The sequence below is a fragment of the Taudactylus pleione genome, unplaced genomic scaffold (genome assembly GCF_031769625.1).
Source record: "Taudactylus pleione unplaced genomic scaffold, aTauple2 ptg001755l, whole genome shotgun sequence".
NCBI classification, from domain to species: Eukaryota; Metazoa; Chordata; class Amphibia; order Anura; family Myobatrachidae; genus Taudactylus; species Taudactylus pleione.
In genome coordinates this window covers 156,109-174,815 of record NW_028286152.1, presented here as the reverse complement: position 1 = coordinate 174,815, position 18,707 = coordinate 156,109, and the positions used below count along the sequence as shown (strand labels likewise).

Genomic DNA, 18,707 nt, shown 5'->3' with positions numbered 1-18,707 from the left:
TAAGTATGATATATGTGCTGTGTACAGTATGTACTGTAAGTATATATGTGCTGTGTACAGTATGTACTGTAAGTATGATATATGTGCTGTGTACAGTATGTAAGTATATGTGCTGTGTACAGTATGTACAGTAAGTATGATATATGTGCTGTGTACAGTATGTACAGTAAGTATGATATATGTGCTGTGTACAGTATGTACAGTAAGTATGATATATGTGCTGTGTACAGTATGTAAGTATGATATATGTGCTGTGTACAGTATGTAAGTATGATATATGTGCTGTGTACAGTATGTACTGTAAGTATGATGTAGGTGCTGTGTACAGTATGTACTGTAAGTATGATGTAGGTGCTGTGTACAGTATGTACTGTAAGTATGATGTAGGTGCTGTGTACAGTATGTAAGTATGATATATGTGCTGTGTACAGTATGTACTGTAAGTATATGTGCTGTGTACAGTAAGTATGATATATGTGCTGTGTACCGTATGTAAGTATATGTGCTGTGTACAGTATGTAAGTATGATATCGGTGCTGTGTACAGTATATAAGTATGATATGTGCTGTGTACAGTATGTAAGTATGATATATGTGCTGTGTTCCGTATGTACTGTAAGTATATGTGCTGTGTACATACAGTATGTACTGTAAGTATGATATATGTGCTGTGTACAGTATGTACTGTAAGTATATGTGCTGTGTACATTATGTACTGTAAGTATGATATATGTGCTGTGTACTGTATGTACTGTAAGTATGATATATGTGCTGTGTACAGTATGTACTGTAAGCATGATATATGTGCTGTGTACTGTAAGAATGATATATGTGCTGTGTACAGTAAGAATGATATATGTGCTGTGTACAGTATGTACTGTAAGTATATGTGCTGTGTACAGTATGTACTGTAAGTATGATATATGTGCTGTGTACATTATGTACTGTAAGTATGATATATGTGCTGTGTACAGTATGTACTGTAAGTATGATATATCTGCTGTGTACAGTATGTAAGTATGATATGAGCTGTGTACAGTATGTAAGTATGATATATGTGCTGTGTACAGTATGTACTGTAAGTATGATATATGTGCTGTGTACAGTTTGTATGATATGTGCTGTGTACCGTATGTAAGTATGATATATGTGCTGTGTACAGTTTGTATGATATATGTGCTGTGTAACGTTTGTAAGTATGATATATGTGCTGTGTACAGTATGTACGTATGATATTTGCTGTGTACAGTATGTACGTATGATATATGTGCTGTGTACAGTATGTAAGTATGATATATGTGCTGTGTACAGTATGTACTGTTAGTATGGTATATGTGCTGTGTGCAGTATGTACTGTAAGTATATGTGCTGTGTACAGTTTGTATGATATATGTGCTGTGTACAGTATGTATGATATATGTGCTGTGTACAGTATGAAAGTATGATATGTGCTGTACAGTATGTACTGTAAGGATGATATATGTGCTGTGTACAGTATGTACTGTAAGTATGATATATGTGCTGTGTACAGTATGTAAGTATATAGGTGCTGTGTACAGCATGTACTGTAAGTATGATATAGGTCCTGTGTACAGTATGTAAGTATGATGTAGGTGCTGTTTACAGTATGTAAGTATGATATATGTGCTGTGTACAATATGTACTGTAAGTATGATATAGGTGCTGTGTACAGTATGGACTGTAAGTATGATATATGTGCTGTGTACAGTATGTAAGTATGATATATGTGCTGTGTACAGTTTGTATGATATATGTGCTGTGTACAGTAAGTATGTTATATGTGCTGTGTACAGTAAGTATGATATATGTGCTGTGTACAGTATTTACGTATGATATATGTGCTGTGTACAGTAGGTAAGTATGATATATGTGCTGTGTACATTATGTACTATAAGTATATGTGCTGTGTACAGTATGTAAGTATGATATAGGTGCTGTGTACAGTATTTTAGTATATGTGCTATGTACAGTATGTAAGTATGATATATGTGCTGTGTACAGTATGTAAGTATGATATATGTGCTGTGTACAGTATGTAAGTATGATATATGTGCTGTGTACAGTAAGTATGATATATGTGCTGTGTACAGTATTTTAGTATATGTGCTGTGTACAGTACTGTATGTAAGTATGATATAGGTGCTGTGTACAGTAAGTATGATATATGTACTGTAGGTATGATGTAGGTCCTGTGTACAGTATGTAAGTATGATATATGTGCTGTGTACAGTATGTAAGTATGATGTAGGTGCTGTTTACAGTATGTAAGTATGATATATGTGCTGTGTACAATATGTACTGTAAGTATGATATATGTGCTGTGTACAGTATGTAAGTATGATATATGTGCTGTGTATAGTTTGTATGATATATGTGCTGTGTACAGTATTTACGTATGATATATGTGCTGTGTACAGTATGTAAGTATGATATATGTGCTGTGTACAGTATGTACTGTAAGTATGATATATGTGCTGTGTACAGTATTTAAGTATGATATATATGCTGTGTACAGTATTTACGTATGATATATGTGCTGTGTACAGTATGTAAGTATGATATAGGTGTTGTGTACAGTATGTAAGTATGATATATGTGCTGTGTACAGTATGTAAGTATGATATATGTGCTGTGTACAGTATGTAAGTATGATATAGGTGTTGTGTACAGTATGTAAGTATGATGTAGGTGCTGTGTACAGTATGTGCTGTAAGTATGATGTAGGTGGTGTGTACAGTATGTACTGTAAGTATGATTTAGGTGCTGTGTACAGTATGTGCTGTAAGTATGATATATGTGCTGTGTACAGTATGTAAGTATGATATATGTGCTGTGTACAGTATGTAAGTATGATGTAGGTGCTGTGTACAGTATGTACTGTAAGTATGATGTAGGTGCTGTGTACAGTATGTAAGTATGATATATGTGCTGTGTACAGTATGTAAGTATGATGTAGGTGCTGTGTACAGTATGTACTGTAAGTATGATATAGGTGCTGTGTACAGTATGTAAGTATATGTGCTGTGTACAGTATGTACTGTAAGTATGATATGTGCTGTGTACAGTATGTAAGTATATGTGATATGTACAGTATGAAGTATGATATATGTGGACTACGTTATAGTTACATCATGGAGGTAAACGTTAGACGTGTGCTCTGTAAATGTGTATGTGTAACGTGTGTATGTAACGTGCATGTGTTCAGCAGCTCCTGTTCCTCACATACACAAGTGGTCAGCACGTTACCCCAAATACACGAGTAGTGGCGGCTGCTCTGCAATGCAGGGACCACCTCTCACACCACGGGAAAGACATGGGGACAGATGGGCGCTGTGAGTAAGGGAAGCAAATTAGGGATTTCAGCTTTATTTAAATCCATTCTCCTCCATACAAACCCAAAGCATAATGGACCCAGACGTTGGTGGAACTACAGCCTCCGCAGTCATGAAAGGCCTACCACCATGTAATGGTAAAGGACAGGAGTAATGGTAAGGGACAGGAGTGATGGTAAGGGACAGGAGTGATGGTAAGGGACAGAAGTGATGGTAAGGGACAGAAGTGATGGTAAGGGACAGAAGTGATGGTAAGGGACAGAAGTAATGGTAAGGGACAGAAGTAAAGGTAAGGGACAGAAGTAAAGGTAAGGGACAGAAGTAATGGTAAGGGACAGGAGTAATGGTAAGGGACAGGAGTGATGGTAAGGGACAGGAGTGATGGTAAGGGACAGGAGTGATGGTAAGGGACAGAAGTAAAGGTAAGGGACAAAAGTGATGGTAAGGGACAGGAGTGATGGTAAGGGACAGGAGTGATGGTAAGGGACAGGAGTGATGGTAAGGGACAGGAGTAATGGTAGGGGACAGAAGTAATGGTAGGGGACAGAAGTAATGGTAAGGGACAGAAGTAAACAAGAATAGCTGCCCTGGTAACCTCATGTGGTTTATTCTTCTGTCCTCCCAGCACGGTGTATGGGGCACCAGTATCATTATAGCTGTGCAAGGCCTGGAATGTGGGGGTCCAGTTTGGTGATAGGCACATGATATATGGAAATGCTAGCAGTTACTGAACCCTCTATCCCCTTAAAAAAACCAGCCCCAGCAGCATATAGTATTTACATTCAATAAACAGCGATCCACATACTCAGGGCCTGGTTCATTAATTGTCACTACTGATAAAGCGCACACAGACGGACAATTGTTGTGTACTGCGTATTGCGTATGCATCACAGACCACGGAGAGCCATCGCAGAGTGAGTGACCGGCAGTGAGCGATTGGGAGTGGTGACAGGAGTGGTCGGGGTAACGCAGGCGTGTCTGTCCATTTGAATGATGTTGCATGGGCGTGCATAAATTAGCCTCATGCAATGACAGTACTTGTGCATGAGGGGCCAATGGTACTTTGTTACCCATGTTTATGGAGGTGTGCAAGGTATAACAGATGTGAGATAGCTGCAGTGGGCATCTCTATGCTTCCAGTTTCAACTCCATTGCGATAGCAGATCTGCATACGATTACAGAGCTGTGATCGCAATAGCGATCCTTAATGAGTCAGGCCCCCAGTCCCACATTCAAACCCCCCCACCATTAATAGTCCCGTCACCATACATCCCCTCCCTCACCCCAGCATTAACAGTCCCATCACCATACATACCCTCTCCCACCCCAGCATTAATAGTCCCATCACCATACATCCCCTCTCCCACCCCAGCATTAATAGTCCCATCACCATACATCCCGTTCCCACCCCAGCATGAATAGTCCCATCACCATACATCCCCTCTCCCACCACAACATTAATAGTCCCATCACCATACATCCCATCCCCCACCCCAGCATTAATAGTCCCATCACCATACATCCCCTTCCCCACCCCAGCATTAAGAGTCCCATCACCATACATCCCCTTCCCCCACCCTAGCATTAATAGTCCCATCACCATACATCCCCTCTCCCACCCCAGCATTAAGAGTCCCATCACCATACATCCCCTTCCCACCCCAGCATTAATAGTCCCATCACCATACATCCCCTCCCCCACCCCAGCATTAATAGGCCCATCCCAATACATCCCCTCCCCCACCCCAGCATTAATAGTCCCATCACCATACATCCCCTTCCCCCACCCCAGCATTAATAGTCCCATCACCATACATCCCCTCTCCCACCCCAACATTAATAGTCCCATCACCATACATCCCCTCCCCCACCCCAGCATTAATAGTCCCATCACCATACATCCCCTCCCCCACCCAGCATTAACAGTCCCGTCACCATACATCCCTTCCCCAACCCCAGCATTAATAGTCCCATCACCATACATCCCCTCCCCCACCCCAGCATTAATAGTCCCATCACATACATCCCCTCCCACACCCCAGCATTAATAGTCCCATCACCATACATCCCCTCCCCCACCCAGCATTAATAGCCCCGTCACCATACATCCCTTCCCCCACCCCAGCATTAATAGTCCCATCACCATACATCCCCTCCCCCACCCCAGCATTAATAGTCCCATCACCATACTTCCCCTCCTTCACCCCAGCATTAATAGTCCCATCCCAATACATCCCGTCCCTCACCCCAGCATTAATAGTCCCATCACCATACATCCCCTCTCCCACCCAGCATTAATAGTCCCATCACCATACATCCCTTCCTCCACCTCAGCATTAACAGTCCCATCACCATACATCCCCTTCCCTCCCCAGCATGAATAGTCCCATCACCATACATCCCCTCCCCACCCCAGCATTAACAGTCCCATCACCATACATCCCCTCCCCCACCCCAGCATTAATAGTCCCATCACCATACAACCCCTCCCCCACCCCAGCATTAATAGTCCCATCAGCATACATCCCCTCCCTCACCCCAGCATTAATAGTCCCATCACCATACATCCCCTTCCCCCACCCCAGCATTAATAGTCCCATCACCATACATTCCCTTCCCCACCCCAGCATTAATAATCCAATCAACATACATCCCCTCCCTCACCCCAGCATTAATAGTCCCATCCCAATACATCCCCTCCCCCACCCCAGCATTAATAGTCCCATCACCATACATCCCCTCTCCGACCCAGCATTAATAGTCCCATCACCATACATCCCTTCCTCCACCTCAGCATTAATAGTCCTATCACCATACATCCCCTCCCCCACCCCAGCATTAATTGTCCCATCCCAATACATCCCCTCTCCCACCCCAGCATTAATAGTCCCATCACCATACATCCTCTCCCACCCCAGCATTAATAGTCCCATCACCATACATCCCCTCCCTCACCCCAGCATTAATAGTCCCATCACCATACATCCCCTCCCACACCCCAGCATTAATAGTCCCATCACCATACATCCCCTCCCCCACCCAGCATTAATAGCCCCGTCACCATACATCCCTTCCCCAACCCCATCATTAATAGTCCCATCACCATACATCCCCTCCCCCACCCCAGCATTAATAGTCCCATCACCATACTTCCCCTCCTTCACCCCAGCATTAATAGTCCCATCCCAATACATCCCGTCCCTCACCCCAGCATTAATAGTCCCATCACCATACATCCCCTCTCCCACCCAGCATTAATAGTCCCATCACCATACATCCCTTCCTCCACCTCAGCATTAACAGTCCCATCACCATACATCCCCTTCCCTCCCCAGCATGAATAGTCCCATCACCATACATCCCCTCCCTCACCCCAGCATTAATAGTCCCATCACCATACATCCCCTCCCCCACCCAGCATTAATAGCCCCGTCACCATACATCCCTTCCCCCACCCCAGCATTAATAGTCCCATCACCATACATCCCCTCCCCCACCCCAGCATTAATAGTCCCATCACCATACTTCCCCTCCTTCACCCCAGCATTAATAGTCCCATCCCAATACATCCCGTCCCTCACCCCAGCATTAATAGTCCCATCACCATACATCCCCTCTCCCACCCAGCATTAATAGTCCCATCACCATACATCCCTTCCTCCACCTCAGCATTAACAGTCCCATCACCATACATCCCCTTCCCTCCCCAGCATGAATAGTCCCATCACCATACATCCCCTCCCTCACCCCAGCATTAATAGTCCCATCACCATACATCCCCTCCCCACCCCAGCATTAACAGTCCCATCACCATACATCCCCTCCCCCACCCCAGCATTAATAGTCCCATCACCATACAACCCCTCCCCCACCCCAGCATTAATAGTCCCATCAGCATACATCCCCTCCCTCACCCCAGCATTAATAGTCCCATCACCATACATCCCCTTCCCCCACCCCAGCATTAATAGTCCCATCACCATACATTCCCTTCCCCACCCCAGCATTAATAATCCAATCAACATACATCCCCTCCCTCACCCCAGCATTAATAGTCCCATCCCAATACATCCCCTCCCCCACCCCAGCATTAATAGTCCCATCACCATACATCCCCTCTCCGACCCAGCATTAATAGTCCCATCACCATACATCCCTTCCTCCACCTCAGCATTAATAGTCCTATCACCATACATCCCCTCCCCCACCCCAGCATTAATTGTCCCATCCCAATACATCCCCTCTCCCACCCCAGCATTAATAGTCCCATCACCATACATCCTCTCCCACCCCAGCATTAATAGTCCCATCACCATACATCCCCTCCCTCACCCCAGCATTAATAGTCCCATCACCGTACATCCCCCACCCAGCATTAATAGTCCCATCACCAAACATCCCCTCCCCCACCCAAGCATTAATAGTCCCATCACCATACATCCCCTCCCCACCCCAGCATTAATACTCCCATCCCAATACATCCCCTCCCCCACCCCAGCATTAATACTCCCATCCCAATACATCCCCTCCCCCACCCCAGCATTAATAGTCCCATCACCATACATCCCCTCCCACACCCCAGCATTAATAGTCCCATCACCATACATCCCCTCCCACACCCCAGCATTAATAGTCCCATCACCATACATCCCCTCCCCCACCCAGCATTAATAGCCCCGTCACCATACATCCCTTCCCCAACCCCATCATTAATAGTCCCATCACCATACATCCCCTCCCCGATCCCAGCATTAATAGTCCCATCACCATACATCCACTCCCTCATCCCAGCATTAATACTCCCATCACCATACATCCCCTTCCCCCACCCCAGCATTAACAGTCCCATCACCAAACATCCCCTCCCCCACCCCAGGATTAATAGGCCCATCACCATACATCCCCTCCCCTACCCCAGCATTAATAGTCCCATCACCATACATCCCCTCTCCCACCCAGCATTAATAGTCCCATCACCATACATTCCCCTCCCCACCCCAGCATTAATAGTCCCATCACCATACATCCCCTCCCCCACCCCAGCATTAATAGTCCCATCACCATACATCCCCTCTCCCCCTGGCATTAATAGTCCCATCACCATACAACCCCCCCACCCCAGCATTAATAGTCCCATCCCAATACATCCCATCCCCCACCCCAGCATTAACAGTCCAATCACCATACATCCCCTTCCCCACCCCAGCATTAACAGTCCCGTCACCATACATCCCTTCCCCCACCCAGCATTAATAGTCCCATCACCATACATCCCCTCCCCCACCCCAGAATTAATAGTCCCATCACCATACATCCCCTCCCACACCCCAGCATTAATAGGCCCATCACAATACATCAACATCCCCCACCCCAGCATTAATAGTCCCATCACCATACATCCCCCCCACCCCAGCATGAATAGTCCTATCATCATACATCCCCTCCCCACCCCAGCATTAATAGTCCCATCACCGTACATCCCCTCCCCCACCCCAGCATTAATAGTCCCATCACCATACATCCCCTCCCCCACCCCAGCATTAATAGTCCCATCACCATACATCCCCTCTCCCCCTGGCATTAATAGTCCCATCACCATACAACCCCCCCACCCCAGCATTAATAGTCCCATCCCAATACATCCCATCCCCCACCCCAGCATTAACAGTCCAATCACCATACATCCCCTTCCCCACCCCAGCATTAACAGTCCCGTCACCATACATCCCTTCCCCCACCCCAGCATTAATAGTCCCATCACCGTACATCCCCTCCCCCACCCCAGCATTAATAGTCCCATCACCATACATCCCCTCCCCCACCCCAGCATTAATAGTCCCATCACCATACAACCCCTCCCCCACCCCAGCATTAATAGTCCCATCACCGTACCTTAAGTAAATTGGAACTGACATTTCCCCTCCCCCACCCCAAACTGACAACCATGACCCCACCAGTCAATGAATATTTCTCCTCTTTTGAGGGGGGCCTGGAGACTCACTGCACTCTTATACACTTTTTGTGTATCAGCAATTCTTTTTGCACTGGTCCTAGGAATAAACTAATAAGAATATACAATATTTTATACTTTTAAACTGACTATCCCTTATTACTCACCTGATGCTCCCTGCCCTCTGACCCTGATGTAAATATCTGACACTCACCTGCCCCCTGAGACTGCTGGTTATTACATACTTGACACCCATGTGCCTCCTGAAATTGCTGTTTATTATATACCTGACACTGACCACTGAAATGTCCCCTGAGACTGCTTATTACATACCTTACACTCACCTTTCCTCTTTAGATGACTGATTATTGCATATCTGAGACCCACCTGTCCCCTGAGCCTGGGGTTTATTACATACCTTACACTCCCCTGTCGCCTGAGCCTGAAGTTTATTACATACCTTACACTCACCTGCCTCCTGAGCCTGAAGTTTATTACATACCTTACACTCACCTACCCTTTGAGAGTGCTAAATATTACACACCTGACACTCACATGCCCCAAGAGTGCTGATTAATACATAAATTGCACTCGCCTGCCCCATGGGTCTACAGATTATTACATACCTGGCACTCACCTCCAATTTGAGACTAAAGGTTATTGTATAACTGACACTCACATGCTCACTGAGATTGCTGATTACACACCTGGCACTCCCCTGCCTGAGACTGCTGATTATTACATAAGTTCACTCTCCTGTCCCTTGAGACTGCTGATTATTACATACCTGACACTGACCTGCCTCCCAAGACTGCAGATTATTACATACATGGCACTCACCTCCAACCTGAGACTAAAGGTTATTGTATAACTTATACATGCGCACTGAAATTGCTGATTATTATACACCTGATATTCACATGCCCCCTGACACTGCCGATTGTTACATAAGTTACACTCACCTGTGTCCTGAGACTGTTTATCATTGTTCTATACCCAACACTCACCTGCCCCCAAGATTGTTGATTACACACCTGACATTCACGTGCCCCTTAGATTGCTGATTATTACACACCTGACATTCACCTGCCCCCCCAGATTACTGATTACAAACCTGCCCTCTTAGACTGTGATTAATAAGTTACTCACCTGACTCCAGAGACTTCTAATTATTACATACCTGACACCTGCTCCCTGAGACTGCTTATTATTGCATACCTACTGTAACACTCACCTGCAACCTGAAACTGAAGGTGATTACATACCTGACACTCACCTGTCTCCGGAGACTGCTGATTATTACACACCTGATATTCACCTGCCCCCCTGATTACAAACCTGCCCTCTAAAGCTGGCCACAGATTATCTGTCCAACCAGCCAACTAGTTGATTGGTTGGAATGAGAATCTGGTAACGTATGGGAGTAACTGATGATCAGCAATTTGCTCCCAAACGCCAGAAAACCGATGAAAATGGCGTCAGACAAGTTTGTTAAATGTTTGATCTAAACAATTTTTTCAAACAACAGTTTTTGTCTATTTTCCGGTGTTTGGGAGCAAATTGCTGATTGTCATTTGCTTTCATACGTTACCAGATTTTCATTCCAACCAATCAGCTAGTTGGCTGGTTGGACAGATAATCTGTAGATGTGTGGCCAGCTTTAGACTGTGATTAATAAGTTACAGTAAACTCACCTGACTCCAGAGACTTTTGATTATTACATACCTGACACCTGCAATCTGAAACTGAAGGTGAGTACATACCTGACACTCACCTGTCTACTGAGATTGCTGATTATTACATATCTTACACTCACCTACATCCTGAGACTACTTATTTTTATATACAGTACCTGACACCAACCACCTGAGACTATTCATTATTAAACCTGGTACTCACCTATCCCCCTCATGCTGCTAGCTATTATATACCTGGACTCACCTGCCCCCTGAGCCTGAATGTACTTATAACATACCTGACACTCACCTGCCCAATGAGACTGATAGATACTGAAGGTTATTACGTACCTGAGACTGCAGATTATTACATACCTGCCCCCTGAGACTGCTCATTATATTTATCACATACCTTACCCTCACCTGCCCCCTGAGACTGAGGTAATTACATACCTGGCACTCACCTGCTCACTGAGACTGATGGTAATTATATACCTGGCACTCACCTGCTCACTGAGACTGATTATTATCATGTACCTTACCCTCACCTGCCCCCTGAGACTGAGGTAATTACATACCTGGCACTCACCTGCTCACTGAGACTGATTATTATCATGTACCTTACCCTCACCTGCCCCCTGAGACTGATGGTAATTACATACCTGGCACTCACCTGCTCACTGAGACTGATTATTATCATGTACCTTTACCCTCACTTGCCCCCTGAGACTAATGGTAATTACATACTTGGCACTCAGCTGCTCACTGAGACTGATTATTATCATGTACCTTTACCCTCACTTGCCCCCTGAGACTAATGGTAATTACATACTTGGCACTCAGCTGCTCACTGAGACTGATGGTAATTATATACCTGGCACTCACCTGCTCACTGAGACTGATTATTATCATGTACCTTACCCTCACCTGCCCCCTGAGACTGATGGTAATTACATACCTGGCACTCACCTGCTCACTGAGACTGATTATTATCATGTACCTTTACCCTCACTTGCCCCCTGAGACTAATGGTAATTACATACTTGGCACTCAGCTGCTCACTGAGACTGAAGGTAATTATATACCTGGCACTCACCTGCTCACTGAGACTGATTATTATCATGTACCTTACCCTCACCTGCCCCCTGAGACTGATGGTAATTACATACCTGGCACTCACCTGCTCACTGAGACTGATTATTATCATGTACCTTTACCCTCACTTGCCCCCTGAGACTAATGGTAATTACATACTTGGCACTCAGCTGCTCACTGAGACTGATTATTATCATGTACCTTTACCCTCACTTGCCCCCTGAGACTAATGGTAATTACCTACTTGGCACTCAGCTGCTCACTGAGACTGATTATTACCATGTACAGTACCTTACCCTCACCTGCCCCCTGAGACTGATGGTAATTATATACCTGGCACTCACCTGCTCACTGAGACTGATTATTATCACGTACCTTACCCTTACCTGCCCCCTGAGACTGATGGTAATTATATACCTGGCACTCACCTGCTCACTGAGACTGATTATTATCACATACCTTACCCTCACCTGCCCCGAGACTGATGGTAATTACAAACCTGGCACTCACCTGCTCACTGAGACTGATTATTATCATGTACCTTACCCTCACCTGCCCCCTGAGACTGATGGTAATTACATACCTGACGCTCACCTGCTCACTGAGACTGATTATTATCATGTACCTTACCCTCGCCTGCCCCCTGAGACTGAAGGTAATTACATACCTGGCACTCACCTGCTCACTGAGCTGATTATTATCACATACCTTACCCTTACCTGCCCCCTGAGACTGATGGTAATTATATACCTGACACTCACCTGCTCACTGAGATTATTATTATCACGTACCTTACCCTTACCCTCACCTGCCCCCTGAGACTGATGGTAATTACATACCTGGCACTCACCTGCTCACTGAGACTGATTATTATCATGTACCTTACCCTTACCCTCACCTGCCCCCTGAGACTGATGGTAATTATATACCTGGCACTCACCTGCTCACTGAGACTGATTATTACCATGTACAGTACCGTACCCTCACCTGCCCCCTGAGACTGATGGTAATTGCATACCTGCCACTCACCTGCTCACTGAGACTGATTATTATCATGTACCTTACCCTTACCCTCACCTGCCCCAAGACAGATGGCAATTATACACCTGACACTCACATGTTTATCCTACATACATCAGTGCCAAATTCCTGACTGTGTTTGGACTGGTGAATTTTGCCCATATACCAATCACATTGGTCTTCTAGCCTGAGTGCAGGCTCATGTACCTGCATGGTGCAGTGCGCACCTACCTGTTAGAGTGGGGTAAGTCTCTGAGGGATCAGAACTTTTCTCCTCCGTCTTGTGCACCTCCATCTGTCTGCTTCCGTCCACTGAGTCTGGGGAGTTCTCACGGGGTTCCTGAGTGTAGAAGCCATCAGACAAGTCTCTAAAACTTGGGAGGGCTGTAGTGAGGGTCATCATAGAAGGAAGCCCCTGACCCAGACTGGCACAGAAAGTGCTGTTCAGGCGTCCAGTGAAGGAGGTCATTGGACCAGCCGGGGGAAGCGGGGATGGAGGAATTACCAATGGTCTATAGGGCATAAACATGGGGTATCCGGTGTAGAGTACATGCCCAGGCTGAGCTGGTGGGGTCCCAATGAGAGAGTCTATGGAGAAGGTACTGCCCACCCCACTGGGTCGATGCATTGTCCTAGTTGCCCCTCCAGTGGGCAGCAGCCGCAGAGAAGGTCTCCGGCTTTGGAAGTAACTGTCAGCATGTGAGCAGCTCAGTGTCACATCAAGGGGAGGGGGATGCGGAGGGGGGAGGCTCATTTATCTTCACTGCTTCCACATCACTTCTTCATTCAGCCTCCTGCGATCTCTCACTGCCTCTTGGCCAAGGAGGAGAGAGACAATGAGAGCCCGGGGAGAGAGAGTCCCTAACAATTGTGGTGACACTAAAACCCCCTCTGCTGTGCCATGTCCCAGCAGTCTGAAAGAGACATGCAAGGAAATGGAGAGAGAGAGAGAGAGAGAGAGAGAGAGAGGTGTATATGATTCAGAGAGAGATAGAGAGGTGTATATGATTCAGAGATTCTCTCTCTGAATCATATACACCTCTCTCTCTGAATCATATACACCTCTCTCTCTCTGAATCATATACACCTCTCTCTCTCTGAATCATATACACCTCTCTCTCTCTGAATCATATACACCTCTCTCTCTCTGAATCATATACACCTCTCTCTCTCTCTCTCTCTCTCTCTCTCAGAATCATATACACCTCTCTCTCTGAATCATATACACCTCTCTCTCTGAATCATATACACCTCTCTCTCTCTGAATCATATACACCTCTCTCTCTCTGAATCATATACACCTCTCTCTCTCTCTCAGAATCATATACACCTCTCTCTCTGAATCATATACACCTCTCTCTCTCTCTCTCTCTCTCTCTCTCTCTCTCAGAATCATATACACATCTCTCTCTCTGAATCATATACACCTCTCTCTCTCTCTGAATCATATACACCTCTCTCTCTCTGAATCATATACACCTCTGTCTCTTTGAATCATATACACCTCTCTCTCGGAATCATATACACCTCTCTCTCTCGGATTAATATACACCTCTCTCTCTCTCGGATTCATATACACCTCTCTCTCTCTCGGATTCATATACACCTCTCTCTCTCTGAATCATATACACCTCTCTCTCTCGGAATCATATACACTTCTCTCTCTCTTTGAATCATATAGACCTCTCTCTCTCTGAATCATATACACCTCTCTCTCTCTCGGATTCATATACACCTCTCTCTCTCTGAATCATATACACCTCTCTCTCTCTCTGAATCATATACACCTCTCTCTCTGAATCATATACAACTCTCTCTCTCGTATACACCTCTCTCTCACATATACACCTCTCTCACTCTCGGTGTGAATCATATACACCTCTCTCTCTGAATCATATACACCTGTCTCTCTCACTATGAATCATATACACCTCTCTCTCTCTCTCTCTGAATCATATACACCTCTCTCTCTCCCTGAATCATATACACCTCTCTCTCTCTCTGAATCATATACACCTCTCTCTCTGAATCATATACACCTCTCTCTCTCTCTCTCTCTCTCTGAATCATATACACCTCTCTCTCTCTCTCTTTGAATCATATACACCTCTCTCTCTCTTTGAATCATATACACCTCTCTCTCGGAATCATATACACCTCTCTCTCTCGGAATCATATACACCTCTCTCTCTCTCAGATTCATATACTCCTCTCTCTCGGATTCATATACACCTCTCTCTCTCTCTGAATCATATACACCTCTCTCTCTCTGAATCATATACACCTCTGTCTCTTTGAATCATATACACCTCTCTCGGAATCATATACACCTCTCTCTCTCTCGGAATCATATACACCTCTCTCTCTCTCGGATTCATATACACCTCTCTCTCGGATTCATATACACCTCTCTCTCTCTGAATCATATACACCTCTCTCTCTCTTTGAATCATATAGACCTCTCTCTCTCTCTCGGAATCATATACACCTCTCTCTCGGATTCATATACACCTCTCTCTCTCTCTCTCTGAATCATATACACCTCTCTCTCTCTCTCTGAATCATATACACCTCTCTCTCTGAATCATATACAACTCTCTCTCTCGTATACACCTCTCTCTCTCTCGTATACACCTCTCTCTCTCTCGTATACACCTCTCTCTCTCTGTGTGAATCATATACACCTCTCTCTCTCTGAATCATATACACCTCTCTCTCTGAATCATATACACCTCTCTCGCTCACTCTGAATCATATACACCTCTCTCGCTCTCTCTGAATCATATACCTCTCTCGCTCTCTCTGAATCATATACACCTCTCTCTCTCTCTCTCTCTGAATCATATACACCTCTCTCTCTCTCTGAATCATATACACCTCTCTCTCTCTCTCTGAATCATATACACCTCTCTCTCTCTCTCTGAATCATATACACCTCTCTCTCTCTCTGAATCGTATACACCTCTCTCTGAATCATATACACCTCTCTCTCTCTCAATCATATACACCTCTCTCTCTCTCGTATACACCTCCCTCTCTCGTATACACCTCTCTCTCACTCACTCTCTCTCTGTGAATCATATACACCTCTCTCTCTCTGAATCATATACACCTCTCTCTCTCGTATACACCTCTCTCTCTCTCGTATACACCTCCCTCTCTTATACACCTCTCACTCACTCTCTCTCTCTCGTATACACCTCTCTCTCTCTCTGAATCATATACACCGCTCTCTCTCTGAATCATATACACCTCTCTCTCTCTGAATCATATACACCTCTCTCTCTCTCTGAATCATATACACCTCTCTCTCTCTCTGAATCATATACACCTCTCTCTCTCTGAATCATATACACCTCTCTCTCTGAATCATATACACCTCTCTCTCTCGTATACACCTCTCTCTCTGAATCATATACACCTCTCTCTCTCGTATACACCTCTCTCTCTCGTATACACCTCTCACTCTCTCTCTCTCTCTCTCTCTCTCTCGTATACACCTCTCTCTCTCTCTGTGAATCATATACACCTCTCTCTCTGACTGAATCATATACACTTCTCTCTCTCGTATACACCTCTCTCTCTCTCTGTGTGAATCATATACACCTCTCTCTCTCTGAATCATATACACCTCTCTCTCTGAATCATATACACCTCTCTCTCTCTCTCTCTCTGAATCATATACACCTCTCTCTCTCTGAATCATATACACCTCTCTCTCTCTCTCTGAATCATATACACCTCTCTCTCTCTCTCTCTCTCTGAATCATATACACCTCTCTCTCTCTCTCTGAATCATATACACCTCTCTCTCTCTCTGAATCATATACACCTCTCTCTCTGAATCATATACACCTCTCTCTCTCTCTGAATCATATACACTTCTCTCTCTCTGAATCATATACACCTCTCTCTCTCTCTGAATCATATACACCTCTCTCTCGTATACACCTCTCTCTCACTGTCTCTCTCTCATATACACCGCTCTCTCTCTCTGTGAATAATATACACCTCTCTCTCTCTCTGAATCATATACACCTCTCTCTCTGAATCATATACACCTCTCTCTCTCTCTCTCTCTCTCTCTCTCTCTGAATCATATACACCTCTCTCTCTCTGCATCATATACACATCTCTCTCTCTGAATCATATACTCCTCTCTCTGCATCATATACACCTCTCTCTCTCTCTGAGGGGCCTATTCATTAAACCTAAAAATTCGATGGAGATAATTAGGTTTAGAACTCTCATGGAGTTCTACCTAATTATAGGTGGAATTCATCATTCCACCTCTCCATAAGTATCTATTCCGGTACCTGTCATTTTTGTGATGACAGCTTTTTGGGAAATAGATACTTTTCCTGCCTACACTACCTTATCGCATCTGGAAACAGTGCTGCGCATGCGCTGTTACATCTGTAAAACCAGCGCATGCCTACAGATGTGGTAAGTTTGTCCACCCCCCCATCCCGCTCCCCCCTCCGCTCACCTCCCCCCCGACTTACCTGTCTGCGCAGCAGCCTCTGGCTCCGTCCTGCTGGTCTGTCATGTGGTTTCCCAGCAGACCACATGACAGATTAGAAAAAGAAAATAAAACTTTTTTTTTCTTTTTCTAAACTTTCTTGTGCTCTGCTGGGGAGCACACATGTCCGACCAGCCTCCGGAGCCTGAGGACGGAGCAGAGCGCCAGAGGGACTCGTCGGGGGACCTGCACACGCTGATACAGGTAAGTGGGTTCTGCTATTCGCCACCTCACAGTGGCGAATAGTAACTGCATCTAATTCCGAAAATTCATAATTTTTGGAATTTGATGAATACCACAATTTCCACATCCCCATACTAATGTACTAATACTAATGTACCCATACTAATGTACTAATGTATGGGGAGTGTGGAAACTAATGCAGGGGAACTTAGCAAGGAGATATCTGTGATATCTCCTGTGCTAAGTCTGTTCATGAATACCAAAATAACATTATTTAAGGAAAATGTCCTTAAAAACGTTATTTTAGTGTTGATGAATAGGCCCCTGAATCATATACACCTCTCTCTCTTATACACCTCTCTCTCCCCCTCTGAATCATAAACACCCACCTCTCTCTCATACACCTATGGATTCCTAGCTACCTATACTTTCTTAAATTGTTTGCTATTTAGTGTAATGAGTCGTACAGTAAATAAATGCTTTCAGACTTTGAGTGTGGTTCCAAAGTACAAGTTATTATTCAATATAAAAAACAGATGGTTACACGCTGTGATCTAAATACAATTAGCGCAAATAAATCATACAGACCCAAGGTACAGTTGTTACATACACACGCGCTCTGGACCCAGATACCGGCATCAGTATAGAAACCTCCATCAACAGCACAGCAAGAAGACTGGCATCCAAGTTTAGAGAGTCCACATATATACTCTTACAGGGATAGGCAATACAATAGAACAGTTTGGCATGATTCCATTGGTTCTTCTTCCTGGTTCTTCTGTTACAGTATAGTTCATAGGTCAATTCAAATGGACACAAACCAGCCTCTAACAGCCCTTTGTGTCCTTTTTCCCGCTGTATGCTAATCTAAGCTGGTTACATTACAGAGTACATTTTAATGTTTAACTC

The 18,707-nt window shown here is 44.8% G+C and overlaps 1 protein-coding gene across 1 annotated transcript in view; it reads right to left on the bottom strand.

Moving 5' to 3' along the window:
- GBX1 (gastrulation brain homeobox 1) overlaps nt 1-13,721 on the bottom strand; it is a 60,133-nt gene extending 46,412 nt beyond the window's left edge. Inside the window, exon 1 of the mRNA XM_088464698.1 lies at nt 13,325-13,721. Within this exon, the coding sequence (XP_088320824.1) occupies nt 13,325-13,721 (397 nt within the window). The remainder of the gene's footprint in view (nt 1-13,324) is intronic.
- Between the last annotated feature and the right edge of the window lie 4,986 nt (nt 13,722-18,707).